Here is a 27,749-nt window from a genome sequence, read left to right as displayed (position 1 = left end):
GGCTCTGCTCAAGTTTTCAAATTAGAATTTAGTGTGAGAAACAAGAACTTTTGGTGGGATGTTAATTGTCCCAAGTTCCACATATACTGCTTTTGAAAAGTTGATAATTGTATGCAATAAATATAGAATTTGAAGGCATCTTAAGGACTCTGTTTTTATCTTGGTCTTCCTAGAATTTGTCATCTTGTATAGTACATGGCTGTTTAAAAAAAGTTTGTTGAATTTAATTATTGTTAATAGTAATAACAGCTAATATTTATATGATACTGTAAGGTTTACATGTTATTTCATTTGAATTAAATAGCCTTTGTCTCTTAATTTTCCAAATCCCAAATGAAATATTAAATTGAGTTTACAAAATAAAGCTAAAATAACATGTACATGTGCATATATATGAAACTGCAAATCTCTAATACATGTACATACGTAATGTCTTTATTACAAAAATATAAATTAAACATGATTTTCAAAGCGCTTCTGTTTGTGATTTTTTTCTTCTGTCAACTCAATACCTTACTAATTCTTTAGATCTAAATATTGTCTCATAGTTACTTTAAAATATGTATATGAATTGAGTGTGATGAAAAGTTTCTTCCTTTGTGCAGGAGTCTTTTTTGGTGCCCCCAGAGAAGGGAGGTTATGGCACGAGCCACAGGTCCTGGGCTCCTTGGAGCAATAGCCCCTGCACTCAGATCAAAGTATTGAAGGGCTCCAGTGGTGGTGACACTTAGATTTAAGTGGCTTCTTAACAAAAGGGGTGTATGTGACATGGAGCTGAACTGAGTTAATCTCAAATATGGGACTTGGAAATGTATTAACCAGATGGTTTAATATTACACAGTCAAAACATTCATTTTGTGTCTATAGATTGTGAATATCGAGCTGCACTGACTGCTGTAGCATCTGAAACATTCAATCTTGATGTGGAAGGAGGGAGGTTTGAGTGCAGCCACAGAGTAATCTTGGGCCTCAGTTTCTTCAGCTCAAGATCTCTTCCAGTTTTGACTTCTCTTTTTAAAACTACTTCTTTCTGTCTCTTTGGAACCACTCAGGGATACTTTCAATAATATCTTCTGGTGGGCAGAAATGTTGTACAGAATGGTGCTTGAAGATGTAAATGGATCATCAGTTGAGTCTTCAAGTCCCTTTCTCTACATAACATTATGTGATGGTTTTACTTATAATGGAATTAATCTGATATGAAACTTAATTGTCTAGGAGATAACTTTTCTTTTCTTTTTTCTTTTTGTAATAACTTTTTATTGACAGAACCCATGCCAGGGTAATTTTTTACATTATCCCTTGCGCTCACTTCTGTTCTGATTTTTCTCTTCTCTCCCTCCACCCCCTCCCCCAGATGGCAAGCAGGCCTATATATGTTAAATATGTCACAGTATTTCCTAGATACAATATATGTGTGCAGAACCAAACAGTTCTCTTGTTGCACAGGGAGAATTGAATTCAGAAGGTAGAAATAACCCAGGAAGAAAAATAAAAATGCAAACAGTTTACATTCATTTCCCAGTATTCTTTCTTTGGGTGTAGCTGCTTCTGTCCATCATTGATCAGTTGGAACTGAGTTAGGTCTCTTTGTCAAAGAAATCGACTTCCATCAGAATACATCCTCATACAGTATCGTTGTTGAAGTATATAATGATCTTCTGGTTCTGCTCATTTCACTTAGCATCAGTTCATGTAAGCCTCTCCAAGGCTCTCTGTATTCATCCTGCTGATCATTTCTTACCGAACAATAATATTCCATAACATTCGTATATCACAGTTTACCCAACCATTCTCCAACTGATGGGCATCCATTAATTTTCCAGTTTCTAGCCACTACAAACAGGACTGCCACAAACATTTTGGCACAAACATTTCCCAAGAAGATATCTTTTAAAAGAAGACACTGGAATTGCAGCTGTTTCCCACTCCAATCCTAATCTTTTTGCAACAAATTAGAGAAGACTAGCCAATCTTTTGTGGGGAGGAACTGTTTCTGGATCGTTTAAGGTTCTGAAAATTAGATGGTTAAAGTGTGAGTTTCTCTCCTTCCTGCCATTCCTACTTGAAATTTCAGTGAGCTAAGTTCAGGTGAGGATGTGGGGAGGGGCAGCTGGCCTCTCTGGTGAGTGAGAGCTTCCCTTAGAGACAGTACTTTTTTTGGAGGAAGAAAAACCTTAGATTCCTGCTTCTGTCATTTGAACTAAGCTCTGTACCTCACCTCTGAGCCTCAGTTTTGTCATCTGTAAAGTGAAGATGCTACCTTAATATACTTGCTCCTACTGTTATTGGGAGTCTCAGATAAGACACAATGATAGAGCTCTTTTTAAATGTGGTGAAAATGATTAATAATTAGAATACTTGGAATCATATCATTGTAGCTTTTCTCAGGCAGAAAGTTAAAAATACTGGAGAAAATGTCTTAACTTTTTCCTTTGTATAACTAATGAAATTGTTTCCTCCTTTTATCAACAATTTTCAGATTGTGTCTTTGTATTAGCAGCACTTTCTCTTCACCTGTTTCAGCAGTGGGTGGGAAGAGCCTCTCAGGGTTTTATTTTAGTCTGTCATGGGTGTTGCTTTTTGATGACTGAAAGTTTGGTCTCCAAAGCAATCCTAGGCTAGTTTCCAATACGAAACATCTAAAAGGCTCTCCCACAGACCTTATCAAAAGCAAGCACTGGCTGTCTGTCTCAACTTGAATTGGGGTTGCTGAAGGGAGATTCCAATAAGGGTAAATAGCAGCCATTAACAAAGATTTCATATGTGAGAATATTGATTAGAAATAGAAAAGGCAAGCTTCAGATCGATAGGAAAGTAATATTATCTGATCAGTCACACTGCAGGAGAAAACAGATCAAAGTCCCAAAAAACTCTTAAGACAATGGACAATATTGGTGATAGTTTGATGATGTGGTTTCTTTTTATCAGTCAGTAAATAACAGAAAGGACTGGAGGGGAGAGAGAGTTTCTCCCTACTTGTAAAAAAAAAATGTTTAATATCTTTTTATTTTTCAAAATACATGCAAAGGTAGTTTTCAGCATTCACCCTTGCAAAATCTTGTGTTCCAAAATTTCACCCCCCCCCCACCTCCTCCTCCTCCTCTTAGACAGCAAGTAACCCAGTATAGATAAAATATGTGTAGTTCACCTAAACATATTTCCACATTTATCATGCTGCACAAGAAAAATCAAATCAAAAAGGAAAAGAGAGAAAAAACAGTAACAACAAAGGTCAAAATACTATGTTGTGATCCACATTTAGTTCCCACAGTCCTCTTTCTAGATGCAGATGGATCTCTCCATCACAAGTTTATTGAAATTGGCCTGAATCACCTCATTGTTGAAAAGAACCATGTCCATCACAGCTAATTATCACATAATCTTGTTTATTGCTGTGAACATTGTTCTTTTGGTTCTACTCACTTCACTTAGCATCAGTTCATCTAAGTCTTTCCAGACCTTTCTTACCAGCTGTTCTTATTGTTTGTGGAATTGTTTCAGGATTTGGCTCTCCCAGCCTCCCCACCCCCAGTGATTGGAGGTTTGCATTGTTTTTATTTTTGCTTATACTTTTTCCTTTGATTTTTATTCCTTTATACAAATGACTTCTTTAGTAGGAATCAATAAAATGTATAACAATTTGAAAAGATAAGCGTTTCAGTCATGCATGGTAGTATAGACCAATAATCCTTGCTACTGAGGAAAGATGAAGCCAGCTGTCCCATTTCTTATCCAGCTAGAGCAACTGGCCCTATGCATAAAAGAACAAAAATACAACAGACCCTACTTTAAAGAGCTTATCTTCTTTTGAGAATAATTAATTTATACACATGCAGCTAATAACTACAAAATTTTACAAAGTAAATGAAAGTTAACTTCTAGGGTAGGGAAGGCAGCTTGGGGTAGGGCATCAGGAAAGCTGCCAAAAAGAAAATGATATTTAAGCTGAACTTTGGAGAGTAAGGCTTCTAAGATATAGAGGTAAGGAAAGGAGGGCATTCTGGCTGTGAATCATCTTCTTTTTTTTTGATAAACATGTATGCCTTTAATATGTTACACAGCAGAGGACCTAGAATAGATCCTATTCCCCCATCCCCAGCCCACTTTACTACAGACCACCATCTACACTGACTTAAAAACCATTAATAAATATTCTCTAGATCACTCATTCAGCAAGTTCCTCTCTAAAAATAATTGATATATTTTCTTTTTACCTTACCTACATTTCTTACTGTGTTCCTCTTCCATTCCCTCATAGACATTCCATATAATAAAGAACTTAAAATGAAGAAAAATTAGCAGAACTAATCAAGGTATTTTATAGGACTGATTTTCTCTCTAGTTTTCTATACTCACAGTCCCCCACCTCTATAAAGAAGGTAGGGTGAGATGTCTTCACATACCTCTTCTTTGAGATCAGGCTTAATTATTGTTATTTCACGTCATTCTTTTGGGAATGTTTTGTTTTTTCATTCACGTTGTATTCGTGGTGTATATTATTTTCCTGGTTCCTCCCCCATCCTTAAAACTCTCAATAGATCCTGTTGTCCTAGGTCTCATCTCTGTGTCCAGCCAAACTGCTTGAAAAAGCTGCCTCCAATTTCTCCCCTTTCTACTCTAGTTTTGTAGAATATCCCAGATTTACTTATCCGACTCTAATTTCCTTCTTGAGCACTGAGCCCCAGCAAGTGAATGCTCTGGAGCCATAGTTTAACTCTTCACTAGGTGATGAAAAACCCTGCCACACATTTTTAATGGAGTTCAAATCAAATGAGTTCCTAGGCCATAGAAAATGATTGTCTGTATTTCATAAATTTCTTGATCTTTTGTGACATGTAGCATCATATGGTCATGTTGCAGTGTATCTCTATTCTACATGGAAATTTCTCTTAATATCAGAATAGTGCTGCTCATATAGTTAATTTCCTCAATGGTATCAAGACATCTAGACCCACAGAAAATGAAACCTCTAAACATTTTAGGGGTAGGTTTTTTTTTATCATCTGGTGAAAATATCTGTATGAAATGGAATTCAAACTTTATTTGGTGAGTGCTCAGTCACAAAGGGAATTACTTTTATTCATAAAGAAAACCAAAGATACTAAAACTTAACTGAATTTAATTTTTAAAAATTAACAGGTAAACTTTTAATCAAACGCTTTTCCTTCCCATAAAATACAAAGCAGCAATCTTTTAAGCTTTAACATCTTGACTAAAAAAAAAGCATCTTTCAGATTGAACAGTGCTCTCCTGACCTGACCCAGGCATAAAGGCTTGATATAGAAGAGTTTAAATATTGACTTGTGGATTTCTGACATACAGCTTACATTTTTATAACCCTCTAGAATTTTTCTCCCCAGAACCCTATTTAGTATTGTTGTCCCATTATTCACATTTGAGTAAACTGATGCTTGGAGTGGTGGCCTGACTTGGGCACAGTTATGTAGCCTGAGGATTGGAGTCTAATCTCAAAGCCAGTTTACCTTCATTCCACCAAATAATTGTTATTAATTTCTAAATTGAGAACACTTTAAGCACATTTTCCCTTTGATCCTCATAGCACTCCTTTGAGGAAGTATTATATAGCTTTGGTATTGCAATTCATATTTTACAAAGAGGAAAATTAAATTCAGAGATTGACTTTGCCCCAACCCATCTTGCTCTCCATGTCAGATTAAGGACTCCTGGCCAGATTTCTTGACTTTAAATGACATTCTTCCAATACTCAAAGCAACTGTGTCCCAAACTAGCCAAAGTATGGTTACATTGAATTCTGCACTATCCTTGTGTGTGTTCCGGTATCATTCCAATATTCCATATTAGAGATCACTGAATAGTTAGGTCCTCTAGATTTGGCTCAACTTTAATACTTTGAGGAAAATTCAGCACTTCTCCAATACCACTTCTCTCACCTTTAAATAAAATAGACAGAATGTCTTGACTGCCTTATAGAGTAGTCTTCAAATAAGATTATATGTAAAACACTTTGTAAACTGGAAGATATTTTATCAGTGACCATTTTTATCATCATTGTGTTTAGAAAAAGTCAGTAAACTGTGAAGATTTCTACAAATTTGAACTATTGGTATGTCTCCTCCACTCAAGGCCTACTCCAATGACTCATAAGAAAGTTGAGATGACTTTGGGTTCTCAGAGGCAATGCCAGCAAATACAAGCCCTGGCAGGTTCTGCCAAGCTGCAGAGACTTCAAATTATAATATGTGACTTTATCAGGATTTCCCTACCAGGCTTTTTTTTTAAGGTACTTTTCCCATGCTCTTCCTCAGCTAGCTCCTTTTTTATTTGCTGTCTTTACTCATTAAATGTAGCGTTCTCCCCTCCCCCCCTCCATTTTTTTGGTAGAGAATTTGTTTCATTTTATTATCATACAAGATTATTGAATAGTATTTAGCATTAAATATTGTTTCAGAAACAAAAGCACAGACATTGTATACATTAGGGAATTAGGAACTAGACCTGTTCTAGTTTAAGACACTCCTAGAGTAGATACTTTAAAATTTTATTTTATATATTTTGTTTCTAGTTTACATGTATATTAATATTAATTTTTAAAAAGGAAATATCCACAGGAGGGTGGGGGAGAAGAGGGAAATGGATAAAAGAAGTGAACATAGCATGTGTTGATTTACATTCAATCTCAATAGTTCTCTCTTTGGATGTGGTTGGCATTTTCTATCTAAAGTTTATTGGAATTGCCTTGGATTACTGAACTACTGAGAAGAACCAAATTCTTTGTAATTGATTATCGCACAATCTTGCTGTTACTGTGTACAATGTATTCCTGGTTCTACTTGTTTTGCTCAGCATCAGAAAAGTAGGCCTCTTGAGAGTCAAGGCTCTTTTATATGTTTTATACACACACACACACACACACACACACACACACACACACACACACACACAATTTGCTGCCTAAGCATGAGTGCTTAGAAAAAAAATGATTGCTGATTTCATTTCAAAAAACACATCAGGATGAATAAAGGGTGGTGTCTTTTTTTTTTTTAACAGCAAATATCACAGACAATATTGTAAGCCTCAGTGGGGTTCACATTCTGCATCAATTGAAGGATTGCCCACTCAAGAAATACTAAGTTCTTGATGTCTTCTAATATATTATTAAATCCAAATAGGAATTTCTATATCACATTGAAATATTATCATTAAAGAATTAAGTCAATTAAGATGCCTATCAGTGAGCTAGAAGTAAAAACCAGGGGGCTGTTTTTAACTATACCCTGATGATACCCTTCTCCAACCCTCACCACTTGTACTCCCCTTTTGTGGATCATTCCATGAAAAAACACTATTTCATGGCTACCACATTGCTGATCCACGCTCAAACATTTTCTAAATGCTGAGCAGACATGTAGGATATTTAGTATAAATTATGAAGTATAAACAAATATATGCAAAGGAAATACAAAATGATTGGGAAGAGGGGATCAGCTGTTCGGTAAATAATAAAAAACTTTAATTAGGAGCTGGCACTTGAGCTGAATCTTGTCTGGCTAGAAATCCAAGCAAACCTTGCAATTGTAGATAGATTCTCTCAGGTTGTTCACAGTTCACTATTGAAAAAACTAGTGGTATTGAGAGAAAAAGCTTTATAATCTGAATGCAGAGTGAAGCATATTATTTTCACTTTTTTTTTTCCTTTCTCTTTTTTCTTTTTGTTGTGTTTCTTCTTTCATAGCATGAGTAATATGGAAATAAGTTGAACATGATTGTGCATGTAAACCTGTATCAGATTGCTTGCTGTCTTGGGGACACGAGGGAAAGGAAAAAACGTAAAATCTTACAAAAATGAACTTTGAAAACTATCTTTACATGTAATTGGAAAAAATATATACTCTTAAGTGCAAAAAAAATAAATACAAAACCACTACTGTTTGTTTTTCAAAGTGTCATTAAAGGAGTGCTTCTCATCTATGAATTTCATTTATTGGGGAAAAAAAATCTTATCGATGTCATTAAAAGCAGGAAGAAGTCTTTTTGCCTTAAACATAAGACATAAAAATCAGTTTTTGCTTACAGAGAAGAAATTGTTTTAAGAATTATATTTTCTCTTGGGCTTGGCATATACCATACATACTTTTTTTTCCCCTTAAAGTAGAAATTCAGCTTAAATTTCAGAACTGTGGTTTTGTTTATTTTGAGTTTTAAACTTGAGTCTCTGCTCCATGCTCTCTCCTCCCTACCCAACCAAGGTTCCTCTAGAGAATGCTGTGACAGGAGGTGGGGTGCAGTCTTATTGTGTGGCTTCCTGCCTGCCTTCCTGAACTTTTGTTGCTCTTGGCCCAGTTGGAGTTGCTTTCCCTTCCTCCCACTGAAGCAAAATGGCCAAGCCCAGCACGCTCAGCTCTTCCCATGGGCTGGGGCCCTGATGTTTCTCAGTCTTGTCCCAAAGAAAATGTGTTAGAACTGTACAAGCCCTGGCAGTCACAAAGAGCTCTGAGAATTGAAAGACCTAACTTAAGGCCCCATTTTATCATTTACTGTGTTTGGAATCTCAGACAAATTAAGTCACTTAATTGATCTGAACCTTGTGTTGAAGGAGCAAGAATAGCTCACTATCTGCCTCACAGGGTCTGGTTAACTTAAAATGTCAACTGATATTCTTATTGTAATGGTAGTGGTGGTGATTATTTCACCCTTTACATATCAGGACACCAAGATCCAGTAAGAACTGATTTTCCAGATGTTATACAGAAAATCAGTGTCAGAACCAGTACTTTATTTAATCCAGGTTTCTTTGATTCTTAGTTTTAGTCTTTCCAATTTTTGTTAATCCATTTTCATTAAAATACAATCAGATCCATTTGGGGGCAAAATTATAGCTAGAAAGTTTGGGAGCCTTAAATTTTCTTGTTTCTCTTTTTTTAAATGTATCAACAAAATCAACAGTAAAACTAAAATTCATGTCAACTTAATTGCTTTAACCTGGCTTCCATTTTCTTATCTTTTCAGTTGGCACATTAGAATACATTATCCCTATCTATGGCCTCTTCTGTTCTAAAAGTCTGGGAAGGATCGAAGCTTTGTATGAAGATTTTTATTTTAACAGAGAAGGATGAAAAGAGTTCATTAGCTAATAAGAATTAAGTTAATGATGGAGGATAGAAGAAAGCAAATGTAAATGCCCTGCTAGGAGTCCCTCAGATCATATCAAGTGCCCATTACCTCCTTCCTAAAAGAGAGAGGACCAGCAGTATCCTACTTTATTATATTGTTACCATAAAAATACAGCTGTAAGGATTGCTGTGCTAGAGCATTTTAAAAAGTAAGTCCCAGAATACCTGCTTTCATATTCCTAGTCAGTCACTCAAGAAGAAAGCCACTTCTCTGAGACTTGTTTTTTCATCTTTAAAGTGTGGATGATAATCATCCTACCCACTTCACAAGGTTGTCACAAGGTTGATACTGAAAAAGTATCAGATGAGATCATTTATGACAAGCTCTTTGTCAATAATAAAGTATGTTATAAATGTTAATATTTCTTATTCCTATATCAAGAGATTGTATGTAACTCCAAGAAGAAGCAACAAATATCTTGGTTCTCTAAAGATTGTTCATAGTGGTCATACTTTAAAGGATTTTTGATCCATAGAGTGGTTCTCTAAAGATTGTTCATAGTGGTCATACTTTAAAGGATTTTTGATCCATAGAGTGGTTCTATAAAGATTGTTCATAGTGGTCATACTTTAAAGGATTTTTGATCCATAGAGTGGCTCTGTGCACAGAACTCTTAGAACTCCAGGAAGGCTTCTAAGGGCTTTTCCATACTTTTGTTATGAGGGTTGTATTTGTAAAAGCTGGGGAACGGTCCTAAGACTAGATTAGTGTACAACTTTGCTTTTGCCTTTCTCAGTCCTTTCCAGAAGTCACAGGAGAAAAAAAAGTGGAGGAGATATATAATTCAAGATTTTGTTCTATGGAAAAAATCACTTTTCCCTTTTTTCCTTTTATAGAGGAACCAGATCATCAACCAGTAGGCACAGGAATGGTCATGGATGGTGTGGAATCTGGGGAAATCACTCCTCCTACCAAGAGGAAAAGTAAGTTCTCCAGCTTTGGTAAAATCTTCAAACCCTGGAAATGGCGGAAAAAAAAGAGCAGTGACAAGTTCAAAGAAACATCAGAAGGTGAGTTAGAAGACTTCATGCCCCAAATTAAGGTGTTCTTTATTTTGGAGTGCTCAACTTCTTCCTTTTATCCCCATCTGTATGTAATCACCTGGTAGGGGTGGGAAATTTAATCTCTCTGGAAATAGGCAAGTAGTTATTGGCATTCACTCAGCCATAGGTACTGGTAGTCCCACATTCCAGAAATTGGTATTTGAATGGAATTGAAGTTTAAATGGATTGAGTTACTGATTTATCAAGCAGAAGCTATAAGACTTAAATTTACTACCCAAAATATTAGAAGAAACATTTTATTACAAAATTTCAAATTAAAAACCTCCACAACTTCATAAGGCGCTATATTTTATTTCCAAAGTAGAATGTTCACATTACAGATTTTTTATGCAAATCAGATAAAATAACTGTCTGTTGGTAAATAGTCATTTATTTAATCATTTAATATTTGCTAAGTCCTAGGAATGTAAAACATGACAAAACAGAGTCCCTACCTTCAAGAAACTTTCATTCTAATAAAGGAAATAGAGTGCACATCACTATTACCTACAATATAAATACAGTGTGAATGGGTGGGGGGAAGTCTCAAAGGGAAGGCCTAAGGGAGAGGAGGATTAGGAAAGTGTAAGATTCTTTATATCTACTTATAAAGTACCATATAAATATGAGGTGACATGATATGAATACGTTTACCACTTTTCCCAATAGTATGTTTTTATTTAGTTGTTTTCAATCATTTTGGATTCTTCATGCCCCCGTTTGGGATTTTCTTGGCAAAAATACTGGAATGGTTTTTCCATTTCCTAGTCCAGCCAATTTTATAAATAAGGAAACAGAGTTAAAATGCCTGTTTTCAGACTAGTAAATATCTGAAACTGGATTTGAACACAAGTCTTCTGGACTTCAGGACCTGTACTTTAGCTAGTGGGCCACCTAACTGCCCACGACTATAGGGGATTGTAAAGGTGTATTTTTCTCTTTACTTTTCATAAACCTCTAACATTGCAGGACTGCAGGAGACCATGGAACACAGTGGGAAACGTAGAGGGGACCGGAGAACTCAGGATATCAGAGCTAGAACACAGACTGTCCAAATTGGAAAAGACCTTAAGATTATATATGCTGCAGTTCTTCTCCCTCCCTTTTACCACAAGGAAGGGAAATAAAAAGACCCCTGTGTCTTCAGTAACTTAAGGCTATCTGGGTGACCCTCTGCTTGCTCATTAAACCACATGATTTTTTTGCCCAGGGAATAAAGCTGAACTGTAATTGCCTGGTTCTGAATTCTAGTTTCCAATTTAACATCAGTTCTAGAGCGGAAAATATCCATGCGAAAACCAAGGGAAGAGCTGGTTAGAAGAGGGCTTCTGTTGGAGGACCCTGTGAATGGTAAGTTCACTTCCCAACAGCATGTGTGCTCAGTGTGGGCTGAATCCTCCTTATGCAATTGGATTTTGCTCTTTAATTGAAAAATACAGTCTACTTCTGCCTCCTCCTAAGTCAAAACAGATACTCCTACCTTCTCTGATAATAATCTGTGTCTGGCACATGGCCCATCTGGTCAAAAATTCCCCAAGGAAAGCGTTCCGTGGTTTCTTATACATCCTCCTGCCCCCAGCCAGCTCCAGTATTGTGTGTCACTTCCTGCCTTTTGTCTCTGGTTGTATCTATGCCCATCTTTGCTACCCTCTTCTTTTTCTGCTTGTTTATCACAAGAGGTTCAAACATTATTACAAGTCTGACATAGCCATGGGACTTTTCTGTTGCTTTGCTTCTTTGTAGGATTTCTTTTTTTTTTTTTTTAATAGTTTTTTATTTACAAGATTTATGCATGGGTAACTTTTCAGCATTGACAGTTGCAAAACCTTTTGTTCCAATTTTTCCCCTCCTCTCTTCCCCCTCCCCCAGATGGCAGATAGACTAATACATGTTAAATATATTAAATATATGTTAAATACAATATATGTATACATGTCCATATAGTAGTTTTTCTACACAAAAAGAATCAGACTTTGAAATAGAGTACAATTAACCTGTGAATAAAATAAAAAATGTAGGTGGACAAAAATAGAGGGATTGGGAATTCTATGTAGTGGTTCACATTCATGTCCCTGAGTTCTTTCGCTGGGTGTGGTTGGTTCAATTCATTACTGTTCTATTAGAGCTGATTTGTTTCATCTCATTGTTGAAGAGGGCCATGTCCATCAGAATTGATCATCATATAGTATTGTTCTTGAAGTATATAATGATCTCCTGGTCCTGCTCATTTTACTCAACATCAGTTCATGTAAATCTCTCTAGGCCTTTCTGAAATCATTCTGCTAGTCATTTCTTACAGAACAGTAATATTCCATAACATTCATGTACCACAATTTATTCATCCATTCTCCAATTGAGGGGCATCCACTCAGTTTACAGTTTCTGGCCACTAAAAAGAGGCTGCCTTTGTGGGATTTCTTTATAAGATTTTCTATCTGGAATGAAAGAAATGACTATTGAATTTTTTTTTTTTAAAAGCAGGAACATTATAAATGAAATCCTTAAGCCTGATTTTAAAACATTTTTAAAATAGCTCAGATAGCTCAGAAATGGGTAGAAACTAGTGACAAAAAATTCTAGTGGGTCTGTTTTTCCCACTGTTAGAATTCCCAATATATATATTCTGTTTTTTTCTCTAATTAAAATTAGAAGTTATAGAATTTTTGAGAAAGAAGGGTTTTTAAAGTTCTTTTAGTCTGACCTCTTTTATTTTACAAATGTGGAAACTCAAACGCAGAGAGAGAAAAATGACTTGTCTAAAGTTAATCAGTAAATTCATTGTTGATATACTATATTGTCAAACTCTTAATTCAAAGTTCTTTTTATGTGTTTTCATAAATATAGCGTTCATTTTAGTCAGATTTTACATATCATGCAAAACCAAGCATCATATGTCTGAAAGAGAGTGGATTTCACCTTCCCTTTTGTGAGACTAAGATGGTCATTGTAGTTAGTCTGCATTCAGTTGAATGCATGTAACCATTTCATTCACAGCAAGTTTCCCTCCCTCCCCTCCATGTCTCAGTTTGAGTAGATGTTTGTCCCTTCTTTCTTATATGTGCTGTCCCACCCTCCTTATAGCTTTTGCCTGTGTCCTTCACAGCAGATAGCTTTCTTATTAGTTCCTTGTTTCTTGGGTGGGCCAACCCTCCATACTAGCTCTGCTCCTTTCGGTGGCAACTGTCTAGAGCCTAGCAGGTGCAGAGAGCCACCTCAGATTTTGATTTGCTGCATGTTACCACCAGGAGGGGCCTGCTCCTCCTGGGCTTTACCTTAAGTCTGATTTGGCCTGCATAACAATAGGTTTTTTATAGCCTTGCAGATCCTTTTTCAGCATTTATAACACTGGGGAAGTAGCTGGTTTTTGTTAAAAATGCTCTGGATTTAGTGTCACCAGATGTGAGGTTAAGTCCTGGCTCTTGGACTTCCTGGGTAGTGTGAGATTTGGAGCCTCCTTTTCCCCTTCTATAAATCGAATGACAACATTGTGCTTTTTACCTCACAGGATTAGCAGGGAAAAGCTTTTTGAGGTGGCAAATACTACAGTAACAGTGATTTGGAGACTGGCATCGACAATTCCTATTGGAATTGTTTAGATGAAATACAGCTTGTATATGGAGCCTTTAGAATATTCTTTAAAAGGAAATTATTTATTTATTTGTTGCTGCTTTTTTGTGACTGATTGTTTTGTGTTTGTACTGCTGCATTTTTAACAACTCAACTACCCTAATAATAGAGATGTACCTTTTTTTCCCCCCTTTGATTTGTTACATTTGTTACTTTCTTAAGTTGAGGAATCTCCTGGAAATATAATTAGAGAAACTTAATTGCTGGATAGGAACTCAGAGATTATTTTCTCCACTCCCCTTCTCTTAGAAATACTGCGGTTTAAAGGGTAAAGCAGCATGCCCCAGATTATATAGCCACATCAGTGTGGATCTAGGACTAGAAGCCTGATGTCCTGACCCAAGATTCTTTCCTTGGCCGGGCCCAAGGTTTCTTCCTCTCTATTACCTCAACTGTGAGAAAAAGAATAATTTATAAAGTATATTTTAATCTGCTGGCTTCTTGCTTATGTTATCCATAATCATCTTCTAACCCATCCTTGGATTGCTTGAGGTGAGGTGGTTGTTGACAAATGGGGAGAAGGAGCATTTTTTTATATGGTGATCAGGGCGAACTGCTCTAGGGGAGTGCTGTGGTCCGTGATCCTCACATTTCTGATTCCCACAAAAGCTAAAATAATATAGTCTCTGCAAAAGACACTGGGCCCCTCCCCAAGATGCCAGCAGATTGGGTGGTTACTAGGAGTTGGGTCTTCTTTATTGTTTTCTTTTCTCCTCAGAGAACCCAGGTGTTTTTTGGTAGAATTTCCCAGTGGCATCTAGAACCTTCTTTCTCTGTGATGATGAATGCATCTTAAGAAATTTCATACTCACTCAAACATTCTAGTGGTTCCTCACTTTAGTCCTGTTTTTATCAGGCTTCCAAGATGAAAGTGAGTGCTTTTTTTTATCCATTGTTTAAATAAAATGGAGTTAATATCAGTTGAGTATGTGGCATAAGAAATACTGAACAACACTGGCTTTTTTCCCCATAGACTATTGTTTGTTTTTTCATTTTAGCTTTTTTTTCTTTTTAAACTCTGTACAGCAAGTGAAGATTCTGGGAAGTTCAGCCATACTACATTAAAGAATGGCCATACCATTCCCATTGGGAGTGCTGGGCCTTCAAATCCCAGCCAGATGGAGGAGGAACTTGGAAGGATAACAAGGCTTAAGAAGCCTTTTCCAGGAGAGGAACCAAAGACACAACCAGGTAAGTATTTGTTGAGTTGTGGGAGCCTCTGGGTTTGAAACAGGACTTCAGAGGGACAGAGGCAGCAAACTCTGAATTTGTCTGACTTGTGGCAAAAGTGAGAGTTTAGTGGAATTTTAACCTTTATCATTCTTCTTGCCTATCTGGTGAAAGAAGCACCAAGAAGAGAAATAGCCAAATTGTGACAGAAGTAGAGAGGAAAGAATATGGAGACACTGGTTGTAAAGGGTCTTGGGATCATCAGTGTCCGAGTTAATTAACTCCCTATTCATATTGACTCCTTATGTCTCCATCAATTCTCTTCTTTAACAAAACAACTTTATTTCATAGGCTCATCTGGAAGCCGACCCAGTTCTGAAGTAGAATCCATTCCTGAACCAGCACCCAGGCCATTTTTGCCACGACCCAAAAGACCCTTGTCATCTTCTCAGGAAGAAAGTGATGGACAAGCAGATGACACCACTGGTGGCAATACTACAAGGACCATTTCCTCCTCATCCTCCACCTCTTCCTCTTCTTCCTCCACAGCACCTACTGCCAGCACTGCAGCTGCAGCCTCAGGCCTAGCAAAGACAGTTAGTTCCTCCAGCACCCCTATCCCAGCTCCCAGAACTCTGCCTGTTGTTCCTGTACACAGCACTAACACAACTGCTACCTTGAATGTGACCCACACTGCCCCTGCCAAGCAACCCCCTATCCCTCCCCCTAAACCAGCTAACAGAAACAGTAACCCTGTTATTGGTAAGTGACTTTTGAGACTGTCATCAAGCATAGCTTAGGGAAATTAAATTGATCGTTAAGAAGAGAAAAATGGATTTGTTTTTAAAGAAAATATTGTCATATGTACATATTTAATTTGCCTAAATTTGGAAGAACTTTTAAAAACTTGTCTGAGTATGAAAACTGAATAGTGGGGCCAGAAGATTCTGCCATGATGATGCTTTTATGGTTTTTGAGGATCCAGATACATTACCCTGATGACTTAAATGTATAAAATTGTGTTAATTATATCCATGAGCCAAGAAATCTCTTAGTTAAAGATTCTAATTGAGGTAGCTTTGAGAAACTTTTAAAGTACTTATCTTTGTTGTGATTTCTCCATAGCATTTGCTGTTTGTGCTATTTCTCGTTGCAGATTAATGAAAATGTTTAATTGACTAACATTTCAATCCTATTTGTACGCTTACCCAAGCTGGACTGTGTATAACCTGTAATTTATGGACCCAGCTTTTAAGTAGCCTACTGGCTATTCTGAAAACAAAACTAACAAGATTTACCTTAAATGTATATGAAACTATACACACAAGTACCTGTGTTACCCAAGGATTTCAATCATTTAAAAATAAGTAGTATGATTGAAAAGCTACCCAGGAATATCATTATTTTCCCTTGAAGAAAAAAAGTAACTTGGGCATAAGAATGGGGATGGTAGGAAATGGTTGTTGGATGCAAACACATGAAGGACTGTTTCATGATAAAGATATATTGGAATGATTCCATTGATGTCACTAAATAGAATTTGGAGGGAAGTTTTAGACTTAACTTTTAGGGAAAACTGCCTGCCAGCTATAAATGCAGCTATTCAAAAAGAGACTAGATTGCTTTGAAAGGTAGTGAGCCTCCTTTAGAATGGTGTCTGGGAGAGGCTGTGTGTTTTGGGCGGGGGTGGGGGGTGTTGTGAACAGAAAAGATGCTTCTCATTGGTTGGATAGATGCCTTCTATCTAAAATGCCATCTTCCTTTAGAGATCTCTGATTCTTTGTGTCCTTCTCCCCTCAGGCCAAACTTTCTCTTTCCTTCCTCCTTTTTTCCATTTCTGCTCTCTTCTGCCTGCTGAGAAGTAGGAGAGCCTTTATAATCTGCTGGAAGAATGGCTATGTTCCCTAGCAGGTGGGACCTGCCTACAAGGGTCAAAGACTGACTGACACCTTGTTCTGAGTTATCCCTAGAAACTCAGTCTACTGCTTGTAGATCATTGTTATTATGGTTGTTGGCCACAGTACTTCATTCAAGAAGAGTTTTTTAAAGAGTTTTTAAAGAAAAATGGAAATATTTTCATTTTTATTTCAGACTCCTTTAGATCATCATTTCCTGACATGCCAGAGCAGGTTGAAGGGTTTCTCAGTCAGTAATTCAGAGCTAGGGAGAAGGGGTACAGTGCTGAGGGTGGTCTTTCAGGGGATGTCCTTAATTTCCTCTATTTAAAAGTTCTTACGAATAATAAGAGAATCGAAAAGGAGCTTATTTAGATTGCCAGCATTTTCAAGTGGAATGGGGTGATTGGAAAGCGGGGGATGAGGAACAAGTTAAAGATAGTTAATAGTAGTATTGCTGTTGTTATACCTGCCTTTTAGAGTTCTTTAAAATTCAAAGAACTTTTATATATTCTTTCTCTAAAACGTTCATTTATGTGGAGCTTTCCTTACAACAGATTCCATAGAAAAAAACTGGACAGCTATTTTCCCATTTTTACAGATGAGAAAATAGAAATGGTAGTGGCTGGCGTAAGGTCACATAGCTGATCTAGATTGGAGTTACAAAATCAATTTTGGAATTTTTTATTCCCAAGTCCAGTTCTCTTGTCAATATAGAACAGAAAAGGGTTTTTGTCTGTTTCATGGGTGAGGAAATTGGAGTCCCAAAATTTCACTTTCTTGTCCAAAGTCACACAGTGGTGTCACACTCAGAACTAGGATCCAGGGCTTCTCCCTTCCATTCCAAGGACTTCTTTCATCTCTACTGCTGCTTCCTAAAAGGGCCAGCTGTAGAGTCAGTCACCCCCACAGGAAGAAAACAGATAAGCACTGAAGAGACTGAGAGACCAGCTTGTATCCTTGACATAAAGGTCAGACTCTTAGGGCTGCCCATTTTTGGCACCCTGGCATATTGTTCTGTCATGCCATGAATAGGTTACTTCTAAGCAAAATCTCAAAGCCTCTTACGAGTCCATAACCTTTTCTGGCAAAGGGCTTGTGATTAGCCAACCCCTGCTTTCCTAATCCTGCCTCCCCCAACAAAGTCATATACATTGTTACTGAGATATTGACTTTGATAATTTATGGGGCTATGATCTCATTGTTCATCATAGGTTCCCTTATTTACAACCACAGCAGACCTGAGAGGGCCCAAGTGCAGCCTCATTTAATTTAAGATGAAGGGACTCAAGACTCCTGGAATGGGACCCATCTGGGTTTGTTATGTTATTGACATGGGTTGGGGAGTCCCTCCCTCTACTAAAGCTGATCAGCCCCTTCTTTATATTTGTCTAGAGCATTGAGCAGTTAAGTGATTTACTCAGGCCACCCTGCCAGTATATGCGACAGATAAAATTTGAACTATGTCTTCCAGCTTCCTAAGCCAGCTCTTCTGTTGGAGTTCAAATGTTGGGTTCTTTTTCTTCTTTAAAATATTATAAAAGTTCTCTCTGGGTCCCTTCCCTGGAATCAGGATTTTGTCAGTCCCTGTTCGGGCGCCAAAATGTTGGTGATCTTCTTCCCAAATGCAGCCAGGTGATAAAAGTTCAGATCTTTTATTATCTCCAATATAGCCCGGTTAGCTTAGAGGTCTATCTCTCTGCTTGGTTCCAAGAGCTCCCTCCGAATGTCTCCAAATCCAAAGGTTTTGTCCTTCAGCCTCTGCCTCTGCTTTCTTCAGCCTCCAGCCAGCTCCACTCTTCATGTCATTCCAGTGAAATCTCCCCAAGAGCCTCTGTCTGTTTCTTTTATACCAGAGAGAGGAATTGTGGGATACGAGAGAGAGGGATTATGGGTTTTCTCCCATAGTGCTCTCTGGTCCAAAGAGCTTCAAGGGAGGTGTGAACTCACAAAGTTACAAAGTTTACTTTGTGAATCTGGCATACTTGTGAACTCCAATGAATAAAGGTGCAAACACAAGCATTGTACTAATTAGTTCTACTTAGTACCTTGTTTCAGGTTCTGCCCAAAACATCTTCTTGTGAGATTAGATCAACTCTAATTAGTTAGCAGTTTGTAAGGATTCCAACACTCTTCATTTATTATTCTGTGTTGGTACATCCAAGCTCATATAGGTGCTTAATTAATAGGGCCTAGATTTGAACTAAATCCTCTGACTTAAAATAGAAATCCTTCTCAATGTACTATGATAGTTTCTGAAACAGAAGTATTTCCATATTACTTTGAGCCCAATAGTAAAAATTTCTGGGTAAAAAAGATAGGAGAGTAACATGAAATTCTATGAACAAGAAGTTAAAACCTTCTCTGTACCAATTATTTTTTGTCACATGGGGAACTTCTAATCTAAAACAAAAATGTTGGAAGAATTGGTCTCCTCATTTTTCAGGATTCATATTTATAGCTTCTGGAGTTACTTCCACTAATAAAAGTTATATTTCCTTCTTTCACTGGTATGCACAAACTATCTAAAGATCTAAAGAAAAACCTCCAGGCTATAACTTTTGGATAGCTTGCTAAGAGTTATAAAAATCTTTTTCTTCCATACTTGTCAAGGATGGCCTGCATTTAAAAGTTTCTCTAATTAAGTGATTTTGGAAACACTTGGCTTGAGAAAATGTTTATATAGTTTATAGTCATCTGGATATTGAAATAGCTAGATAGCACAGAACCTGGAGTCAGGTAATCCCAACTTCAAATCTAGATTAGACACTTAACCCATATGGGACCCTGGTGGAATCATTTTTCTGTTTACCTCTAATTACCTCTCATTTGTAAAATGAGCCAGAGAAAGAGATAAGAAGTTCCCAGAGATCTCAGATTGGGCAGACACCAAGGGACTGTTTAGGTGAATTGGATGCTTTTGGGGGATGAGTTACAAATACAGAGTGGGCATCTAAAGAGAAATTGGGAGGTAGTAAGAGAAAACTGAATAGAGCTAGGCTGCCAGGCACAAGCAGACCTCATCTTTTGAACAATTTTATTTTAATCAAGACCCTGAAAGGAGTTATGTGTTCCCAGGAACTTCCCAAATGTCATTACAGTATTTTCTCTAAAGGACCTTTTGGAAATTGTGATTATTAGATCCCCCTGAAAAAAAGCCTGAGGAATTACCCAGGAATACACTTAGTTGTAACATGGGTAGATGGCACAGTGGATAGAATACAGACTTTGAGTCAGACTCTTCTTCCCAAGTTCAAATCCATCCTTGGATCCTTAGTGTAATATTCTCTCTAAAATGTAATATTCTCTGTTGAAGTTTTCTTGGGGTCTCTGGAGGCAGCCTTCTTTTCAGTTCAGTAATTGCCACAAGTGCAGCCAGGGATTAAAGTCCAAATCCTTTATTGTCTCCTTCAAAGTCTTGTCTCCTTCACTTGGGGCTTGACTAGTTTTTCTGGAGGCCTTCCAGATCTTGGTTTTGTGGAGAAGCGAAGGAGAGTCTTCCATCACTTCTTTGTCTTCCCTAGTTCTGATTCTGGCTGAGTTTGTCTGAGCTTATATGGTCTCTTATCAAAGGTGTGAATCTTATAGAACTATAATAAGTACTAAGTACATATACTGAATTAGAGAACTTTTAAGCACCATTCTAAATAACCATGTCTTTATCAATTCCACTGACTTAGCACCTTGTTTCAAGTTCTGGCCCATAACACTTACTAGCTCTGTGACATTGGAAAAGTCAATTCACTCCATTTGCCTCAGTTTCCTTATCTGTAAAGTAAACTGAAGAAAGAGGTGGCAGTCTACTCCAATATTTTTGCCAAGATAATCCTAAACGGAGTCACAAAGAGTCAGATACAACACACATTGTTGTAATGCATATATAGTCCCAAGAGAGTGTCTAGACTCAAGTAACTATTGATATTGGAGAATGTAAGAGACAAAAATGGTCTTGTGGAGAGGAAATAGAAATCTAGAGGCCTCGCTGCTTGCTCTGATTTGGCACTAATTGATCATGTGCTAATGGGCACGTCTTGTAACTTCAGGAGCCTCAGCTTCTTCATGTATCAGATGGCTGGAATAGTGTCTACCTTTCTGCATCATTACACCTTAAATTAATCAAATGACCGAGGAGTGTATTTGGAAGTTTTGCTAGGAAAATTGTTATGTAAATGCATGGTGTTCTTGTTAAGTCATTCAGTCTCACACTGCCATAATTGTCTGAGGAAGTTGCTTAACTCCTCTTTCCTCCTAGCATCTGTTTGAGTGTCATTCCTTTTCTGTTTTAATGGATTATAGAAGAATGGATCACCAGAGGATCTCCTTGTCTTTCTGACTCCCTTCATATTGAATCAAAAACTGTTACCCATCCCTGTTACCTTGGGTAACAGTAAAAATTTATCATCTACAAAATGTCATGGAAGTAGGAAGATCTTTTCTAAGAAATCTGACAATTTATCTTTCTCTGTTATGGGGGATGAATTTTGCTTAAGAATGAAATATCTAAAGCATCTAGTAAGGTAGCAAAATTAGATAATTTGCTAAATGACTAGGATTTGTATCCTTTTGTTGCAGATTAGATCCATTGCCTATCCTGATTATCTCCATCTCTCAATTCAAGTTTAACTAAATTGTTTCTCTTCCCTTTACAGCTGAACTTTCACAAGCAATAAACAGTGGTACATTGCTGGCAAAGCCATCCCCACCTTTACCACCCAAGAGGGGGATTCTATCTACTCACATGTCTTCCTCTGAGTCTGCTGCTGCCACAATAAAACCTCCAAATGCTCAGAGAGAAGGGAGCAGTTGCTCGACTTCCAATTCAATCCAGATAATCCCATCTCCCTCCCCTTCTCCCCCTTTGCCTACTCACAGACCTCCTGAACCCCCATGTTCTCCTCCATTGCCTCCTAAAACTCTTCAAATTGTGCCAGAAATTGAGCACTCCCCCTCCCTTGAACTACCCCCAGATGTCCCTCAGCTGGAAGATCAGGCCTTGGAAGCCCCCAAGAGGACAGCTGAACAAAGCTTTGGAGAGCCTAACACCTCCTCTCGACTTCCCCCACTACCACTGCATATCCGCATCCAGCAAGCCTTGACCTCACCGCTGCCCATTACCCCGCCATTGGAGGAATCTCAGAGGGCTCATTCCTTGCTTTTTGAGAATGGCAAAGGCTTTTCAGAAGACAGCGGTACTTTGGGTCGCACCAGGTCACTCCCTATCACTATTGAAATGCTTAAAGTGTGAGTGCCATTTGAGTTTTTCATAATATATATACTTCTACCCATCAAGATAGCATTCTTTTTTTAAATTTATAAATATTTATTTTAAATTAAAGCTCTAAGACACACTTTTAGGGAATAGAGAAAAGTCAAGTGTGCTTCCAATCTAGGTTGTTTTTGTTTTATGTGATACCAATACATGTATATTATGTCTTTCTTTCTGTCTTATCTATATCACTCAATCTTTAGAATTGACTCCCTGTGGATTCATGCTTTCTTAATAGTATTTTATTTTTCCAAATACACATAATGATAGTTTTCAACATTTGTTTTTGTAAAACTTTGTCTTCCAAATTTTTCTCCCTCACCTCCCCCTTCCCCAAGACAACTAGCTTAGTAATTTATTAGAGAAGGTTTTTGTTTGCAACCTTCTCAAGCAAAATGGTGGTTCTGGATTCTATCTATCAACATTTAAAAGACTACTCAAATAATATTTGCTTTTGCACAGTTTATCCATTTCCCAGAAGTATTAAGAAAAATTGTGACTGGATCCACATCATTTGTGGCCTTGAAGTTTTAATAATTAGCTTCCATCTATAGAGGGTATTCAAGTATACAAAGGCTTTCAGTCATTCCACTATTTAACAAATCATTTGCTTCAGCCATGTCATTTGCACTCACAGATGTACTGAGATGTATGCACCTCTACAATTGATAAAAAGACAGTTTGAGAGCTTGAAATAAACTGTGTATAATATTTTTAATTTAATGTTTTATTTCATTTACATGGGGAAAAACAATTTTTGACATTTTTTGAGTCCCAAATTCTTTCCCTCCTTGAGAAAGCAAGCAGTTTTATGTAGTTTTTACATGTATAATCATGCAAAACATATTTCTATATTAGTCATGTTGTGAAAGAAAACACAAACCAAAAAATAACAACCACATCAACAAAACCGAAGCAAAATAAAGTATATACTTCGGTCTGTATTCAGACTCCATCAGTTCTTTCTCTGGAGGTGGATAGCATTTTTTACCATAAATCTTTTGGAATTGTCTTGAATCATAGTATTGCTGGCAATAGCTAACTTATTCACAGTTGATCCTCGTACAATATTACTATTACTGTGTACAGTGTTCTAGTCATTTCACTGTATTCCATCACAATCATATATACCAAAATTTGTTCAGCAGTTCCCCACTTAAGGGGCATCCTCTCGATTTATAATTCTTTGCTACCACCAAAAACTGTAATGAATATTTTTGTACATATAGCTTCTTTTCCTTTTTGTTTATCTCTTTGGCATACAGACCTTGTAATAATATTGCTTGGTCAGAGTGTGCAGTTTTGTATCCCTTATTTCTGCATTGCTCTCTATAATGGTTTGATCAATTCATATCTCCACCAGTAGGGTATTAATGTGTGAATAATAATGTTAAGCCTGTAATATTAAAGAAAAGTTTATCTTTCATCTCATTGCTCTCTTCTTCCTTAGACAAAAAACAGTATTTTGATTATTACAGTGTCCTAGAACCCAAAACAATCTCCTAAGTCACTACAATAGGGCCAAGAGAAGCTTAGGTATAAGTTTCTCAGAAAAAAAACTATTATAGATGAGTGAGGAAATTGGCATAAGTGTTTCATGCTGTTGAGCAATTAGTATGCCTTATTGACCAATTTTTGGAACTTTTCTCATATACAATTATTTGGCTTGTACTAGGAGAAAAATAATTGTGCTAATTTGTTAGTCCAGACGATGAAGAGGAGGAGGAAGATGATCAGCCTTGTCCATCAGCTTATGTTGGGGATGTGGCATCTACCTCAGTTATTCCTAAACTCATACCACAGTGTGTGCAGGAGGAAGAAGAAGAAGAAAAGGGAAGTGACTCTGATTCTGAGGGACCCATTTTGTATAGAGATGAAGAAGATGAAGACGAAAGCCAACACAGTAAGAAATGGGAGAATTTGGGTAGAGAGGAGATATGTTGCTTTTCTCATCAGTCAAACTGATTGTGGTCTAAATAGCCACTATAAATCACTCCTGAACTTTTCTTACATGATCTTTGCTGTATCTCCACCCCTTAATAGTACATTCAGGACATCAGCTGGACTTAATAGTTTGTATTTATATGGATTATTATTGTGGAGTATTTGTATGGGACTTTGGCAGGGCAAGCTAGAATGTAGACTTCCTATGAAACATGAGGCAACATGACATACACAGAGAGCAGGAAAGCCTTTGCTCAGTCTTCCCAATAAACATGTACTAGTTATACAATCCTGGGTAGGCCCTCCACCCTTAGATAGACTTTCAAGGTCTATCTGAATAGACCTTGCAGAATAGCTGCTGACCTCCATTAAGAAAGGGAATTTCTGACATCAATAAAATCAGAGCCCTGATCTGTCCCCCACAATGATCCTTATACCAAGTAGTACTTGTTTTTTATTTCATTACATTAGCATGCTTGGAGGAGCCAAAAAGCATACATAAACAATTGGATATTTTACCAAAAAAGAGCAGAGTTAAGAGTATAGCTCTAGCAACAATAACAACAAAAAGGAATGGGGTGAGTTGACATGTAAAAGAAGTCATCACACCCGACTCTCCAGGCCTTTCTTTATATTTGGGTGGAGATATCTTCATTCTTCCTAGTCAAACAATAAGGAAAGCTCTAATGTCTTTCATTTACTTCTCTTTGAGAGGATTGTAATCAAACTCTTTTATCTTTCCTCTCCCTGTTTCTATTTGTTTTGTAAGCATCTAAACCTTAGAGTTTTTCATATTGGAAACCATTTATTTGTTCCATTACAGGAATATGTCAAGATTTTTCACCTTTATTAAGATGGGCTGTAAGTCAAGCCTTGATCCTCATCTCAAAAAGAAAGAAAGGAAAGAATGGGGAAATGATTTGGGAGACCTTTAAGTTTCTTTTTGGTTTCCCTGTGCCACTTTGAACAATGTGATAGCTTTCTGTTTCCATTTTACATTAAGCTTTTGTAAACCTAATCCTTTTTGGTTATAGCGAAAGTTGGCAGGATAGCAGTTCTCATTGAGTACTTCATGTTTCCTCCATATTCTCTAGGTGCTCTGGCTAATAGAGTGAAAAGGAAAGATACTCTAGCCATGAAGCTAAATAACAAACCAAGTGATTCAGATCTGGGGCTGAACTCTTGGCCTCGAAAGAGCAAGGAGGAGTGGAATGAAATCCGACATCAGATTGGGAATACATTGATCAGGTAGGATGTATATTTGTCCTGCTTTTACCTTTCTGCTGACCTCTAGCCTCACAGCTCCAACTTCCCTTTAGGTATATTGAATTACATATTGATATTGAATCCATATTGAATTGGACATTCCATAGGCATCTTAAACTCAGCATGTCTAAAATAGTACTTATTATCTTTTCTCTCTTCCCTGTAGAAGACCGCATTATCTTCCCTATCCCTATGGCTCCCAATCTTGGGGTCATCCTAGATATCGCACCTCTTCTCTCTTCTCACCCATCCCCGAATATCTTAAGTTGTTGCCAGTGCCTACATGACGATTGCAGCTTTCTAACATCTCTCAAACATTCCTTCTTTTCAAATCATTCAAAAACATTTAGCACACTGCCAAACAAAAAAGTTTGTTTTGGATCCTATAGGCAGCCCCAGAAACTTGTTAAACAGAACAATGATGTGATCCATTGTGAGCTTTAGGAATGTCCCTTGAGCTACTTTATGAAGAGGGGATCACTGACTTAGAAAGGACCATTAGGAAGTTATAGAAAGGATGGAAGATCACTTAGTAGATGAGTCAGGGATGACTGGTACAGTGAGAAGCTTGAGTGACTGGAAGCCACAGTCATAAGAGAGTAGTATGTCTGCTGAGAGACATAGGCATACATGAGAAGTCAGATCTTCACATCCTGCTTTGGGACTCAAGAGTACTTTCTGTTAGGGATAAATTGTATTTGGGCTATCAAGCAGTGTGAAAAATAGCTTACTTTTTGTTTTCAATCAAAAATATGATGATTATCTTTGTCAAAATGAATTTATCATCCGAATTCCAAACATTTTTAATATAGGTAAGTGTCTGAGGTGACATATTCCATTTCCACCCTCTTCCTGTGCTCTTGAACATCTCTAATAAAGGAGAATTTGAAGTAAAGTTTGTAAGAGTTTAAACAAGGAAAAGGTTTTAGGTTAACATCTACTCCATCTTACAGAGCAAAATTCATATAATCTAATTCTTCAACCTGAAAGATTGAAAAAGACTTCTGTAATCTATATTTTAATCCCTTCAGACTGGGGGAAATTGATACTGCCCTTAGGAAGATTCTAATTGCCTTCTGGGAATAGGGATGTCCATGATTTTCATAGTCTAAAGATCTTTCTGTTTCTAAATTTATCATCTTAATCCACATTCTAGAGATTTACCTTTGATTTTTGACCACTTTATCAAGGAAAAAAATCTGGATATGGACTTTAGACTTGAGAAATATTTATTCTTATTTTTTGTTCAACTAAAAATGCTTTTCCTATGTTTCCCCATCTATGGAACACATCTATGTGGATTTGTCATTTAGATGTGGAACTGGATGGAGTTTGGTAGAAAAAGCAGGATTAATTATGTAGATTTAGGAGTTAGATCTGCCAATATGCTAGTTGATTCCATAGGAGTTGATAATCTTTATCCAAGAGTATAGAGAGAGAATGGGAAAGGTCCCAACACAAAGCCTTGGCATAGAACATCCAGATGATGAGCTTACAGAGAGAAAGCCACATTGTAGGGTTACAGAGACACAGAGAGGAGAGAGTATAGAGAAGCAGTACATAGTATCTAATCCCTCTGTGTCAAGAACAATGAAGGCTCTAAACTTAGTGACTCTTAGATTTAGCGGGAAGGGGTGCTTACTCTTTATAGCCTCGATTCCTGAACTTCGGTTTTCTTCTCTAAGTACCTCTAGCATCAAAAGACCTTATTGGCAATAACAGCTGAAAAACTTGATTTAAAAATTCTTTAATGTACAGATGAAGGGTATTTATGCAAGAAGCCCAAGGTTGACCTGAACATCCTATATTTATGGATGGAATGTGCTGCTTTCCTCCTGAGTCTAGCTATGTTGTGTGCTATCAGCAGAAAATAATATTGCTCCCCCTCTGATACGCCAGTCCCCCAAAGCACGTGTGGATCACAGCCTTAATGCTTTGTGTCCTCCTTTTAGGCGCCTGAGTCAGAGACCGACAGCAGAAGAACTGGAACAAAGAAACATACTCCAGCGTGAGTAACAGCTGTCACTAGATCTAAGTTAGGTTATGGTGGGGGGTGTTTTGTACATTGGAGGTTTTACTTTACTTCTGACCTTTATATATCATTAACAAAAACAAAACTCAGAACTGGGAGGAGGTATTTGTACTTGTCATCTTCTATTCCTATCGAGAGTTTTTGCAGTGTAAAACTGCATGTGTTGGAAGTAGAACCTCAATGAAGGAACTCTGAGACTCTGTAAGCCTTCATCTTTTCCTCTGTATAATAGTGTAACTTTTGAATACTAGGTCCTATGCTGATTGTTCTTACCTTTAGGTATCACAGAATGGTGGTGGTGGTGATCACCATAATACCTAATGTTTCTATGATGCTTTAACAATTACAAA

The 27,749-nt window shown here is 37.3% G+C and overlaps 1 protein-coding gene across 1 annotated transcript in view; it reads left to right on the top strand.

Moving 5' to 3' along the window:
- PHACTR4 (phosphatase and actin regulator 4) overlaps nt 1-27,749 on the top strand; it is a 102,346-nt gene that overhangs the window by 62,399 nt on the left and 12,198 nt on the right. The window contains exons 3-10 of the mRNA XM_051988041.1: nt 9,993-10,166; nt 11,469-11,549; nt 14,853-15,017; nt 15,348-15,758; nt 21,541-22,132; nt 23,861-24,060; nt 25,196-25,349; nt 27,320-27,375. Coding sequence (XP_051844001.1) covers nt 9,993-10,166; nt 11,469-11,549; nt 14,853-15,017; nt 15,348-15,758; nt 21,541-22,132; nt 23,861-24,060; nt 25,196-25,349; nt 27,320-27,375 — 1,833 coding nt within the window. The remainder of the gene's footprint in view (nt 1-9,992; nt 10,167-11,468; nt 11,550-14,852; nt 15,018-15,347; nt 15,759-21,540; nt 22,133-23,860; nt 24,061-25,195; nt 25,350-27,319; nt 27,376-27,749) is intronic.

The sequence above is a fragment of the Antechinus flavipes genome, chromosome 3, assembly GCF_016432865.1.
Source record: "Antechinus flavipes isolate AdamAnt ecotype Samford, QLD, Australia chromosome 3, AdamAnt_v2, whole genome shotgun sequence".
Taxonomy (NCBI): Eukaryota; Metazoa; Chordata; class Mammalia; order Dasyuromorphia; family Dasyuridae; genus Antechinus; species Antechinus flavipes.
The sequence above is the reverse complement of the archived record's forward strand: the minus strand, read 5'-3'. Positions and strand labels throughout refer to the sequence as shown.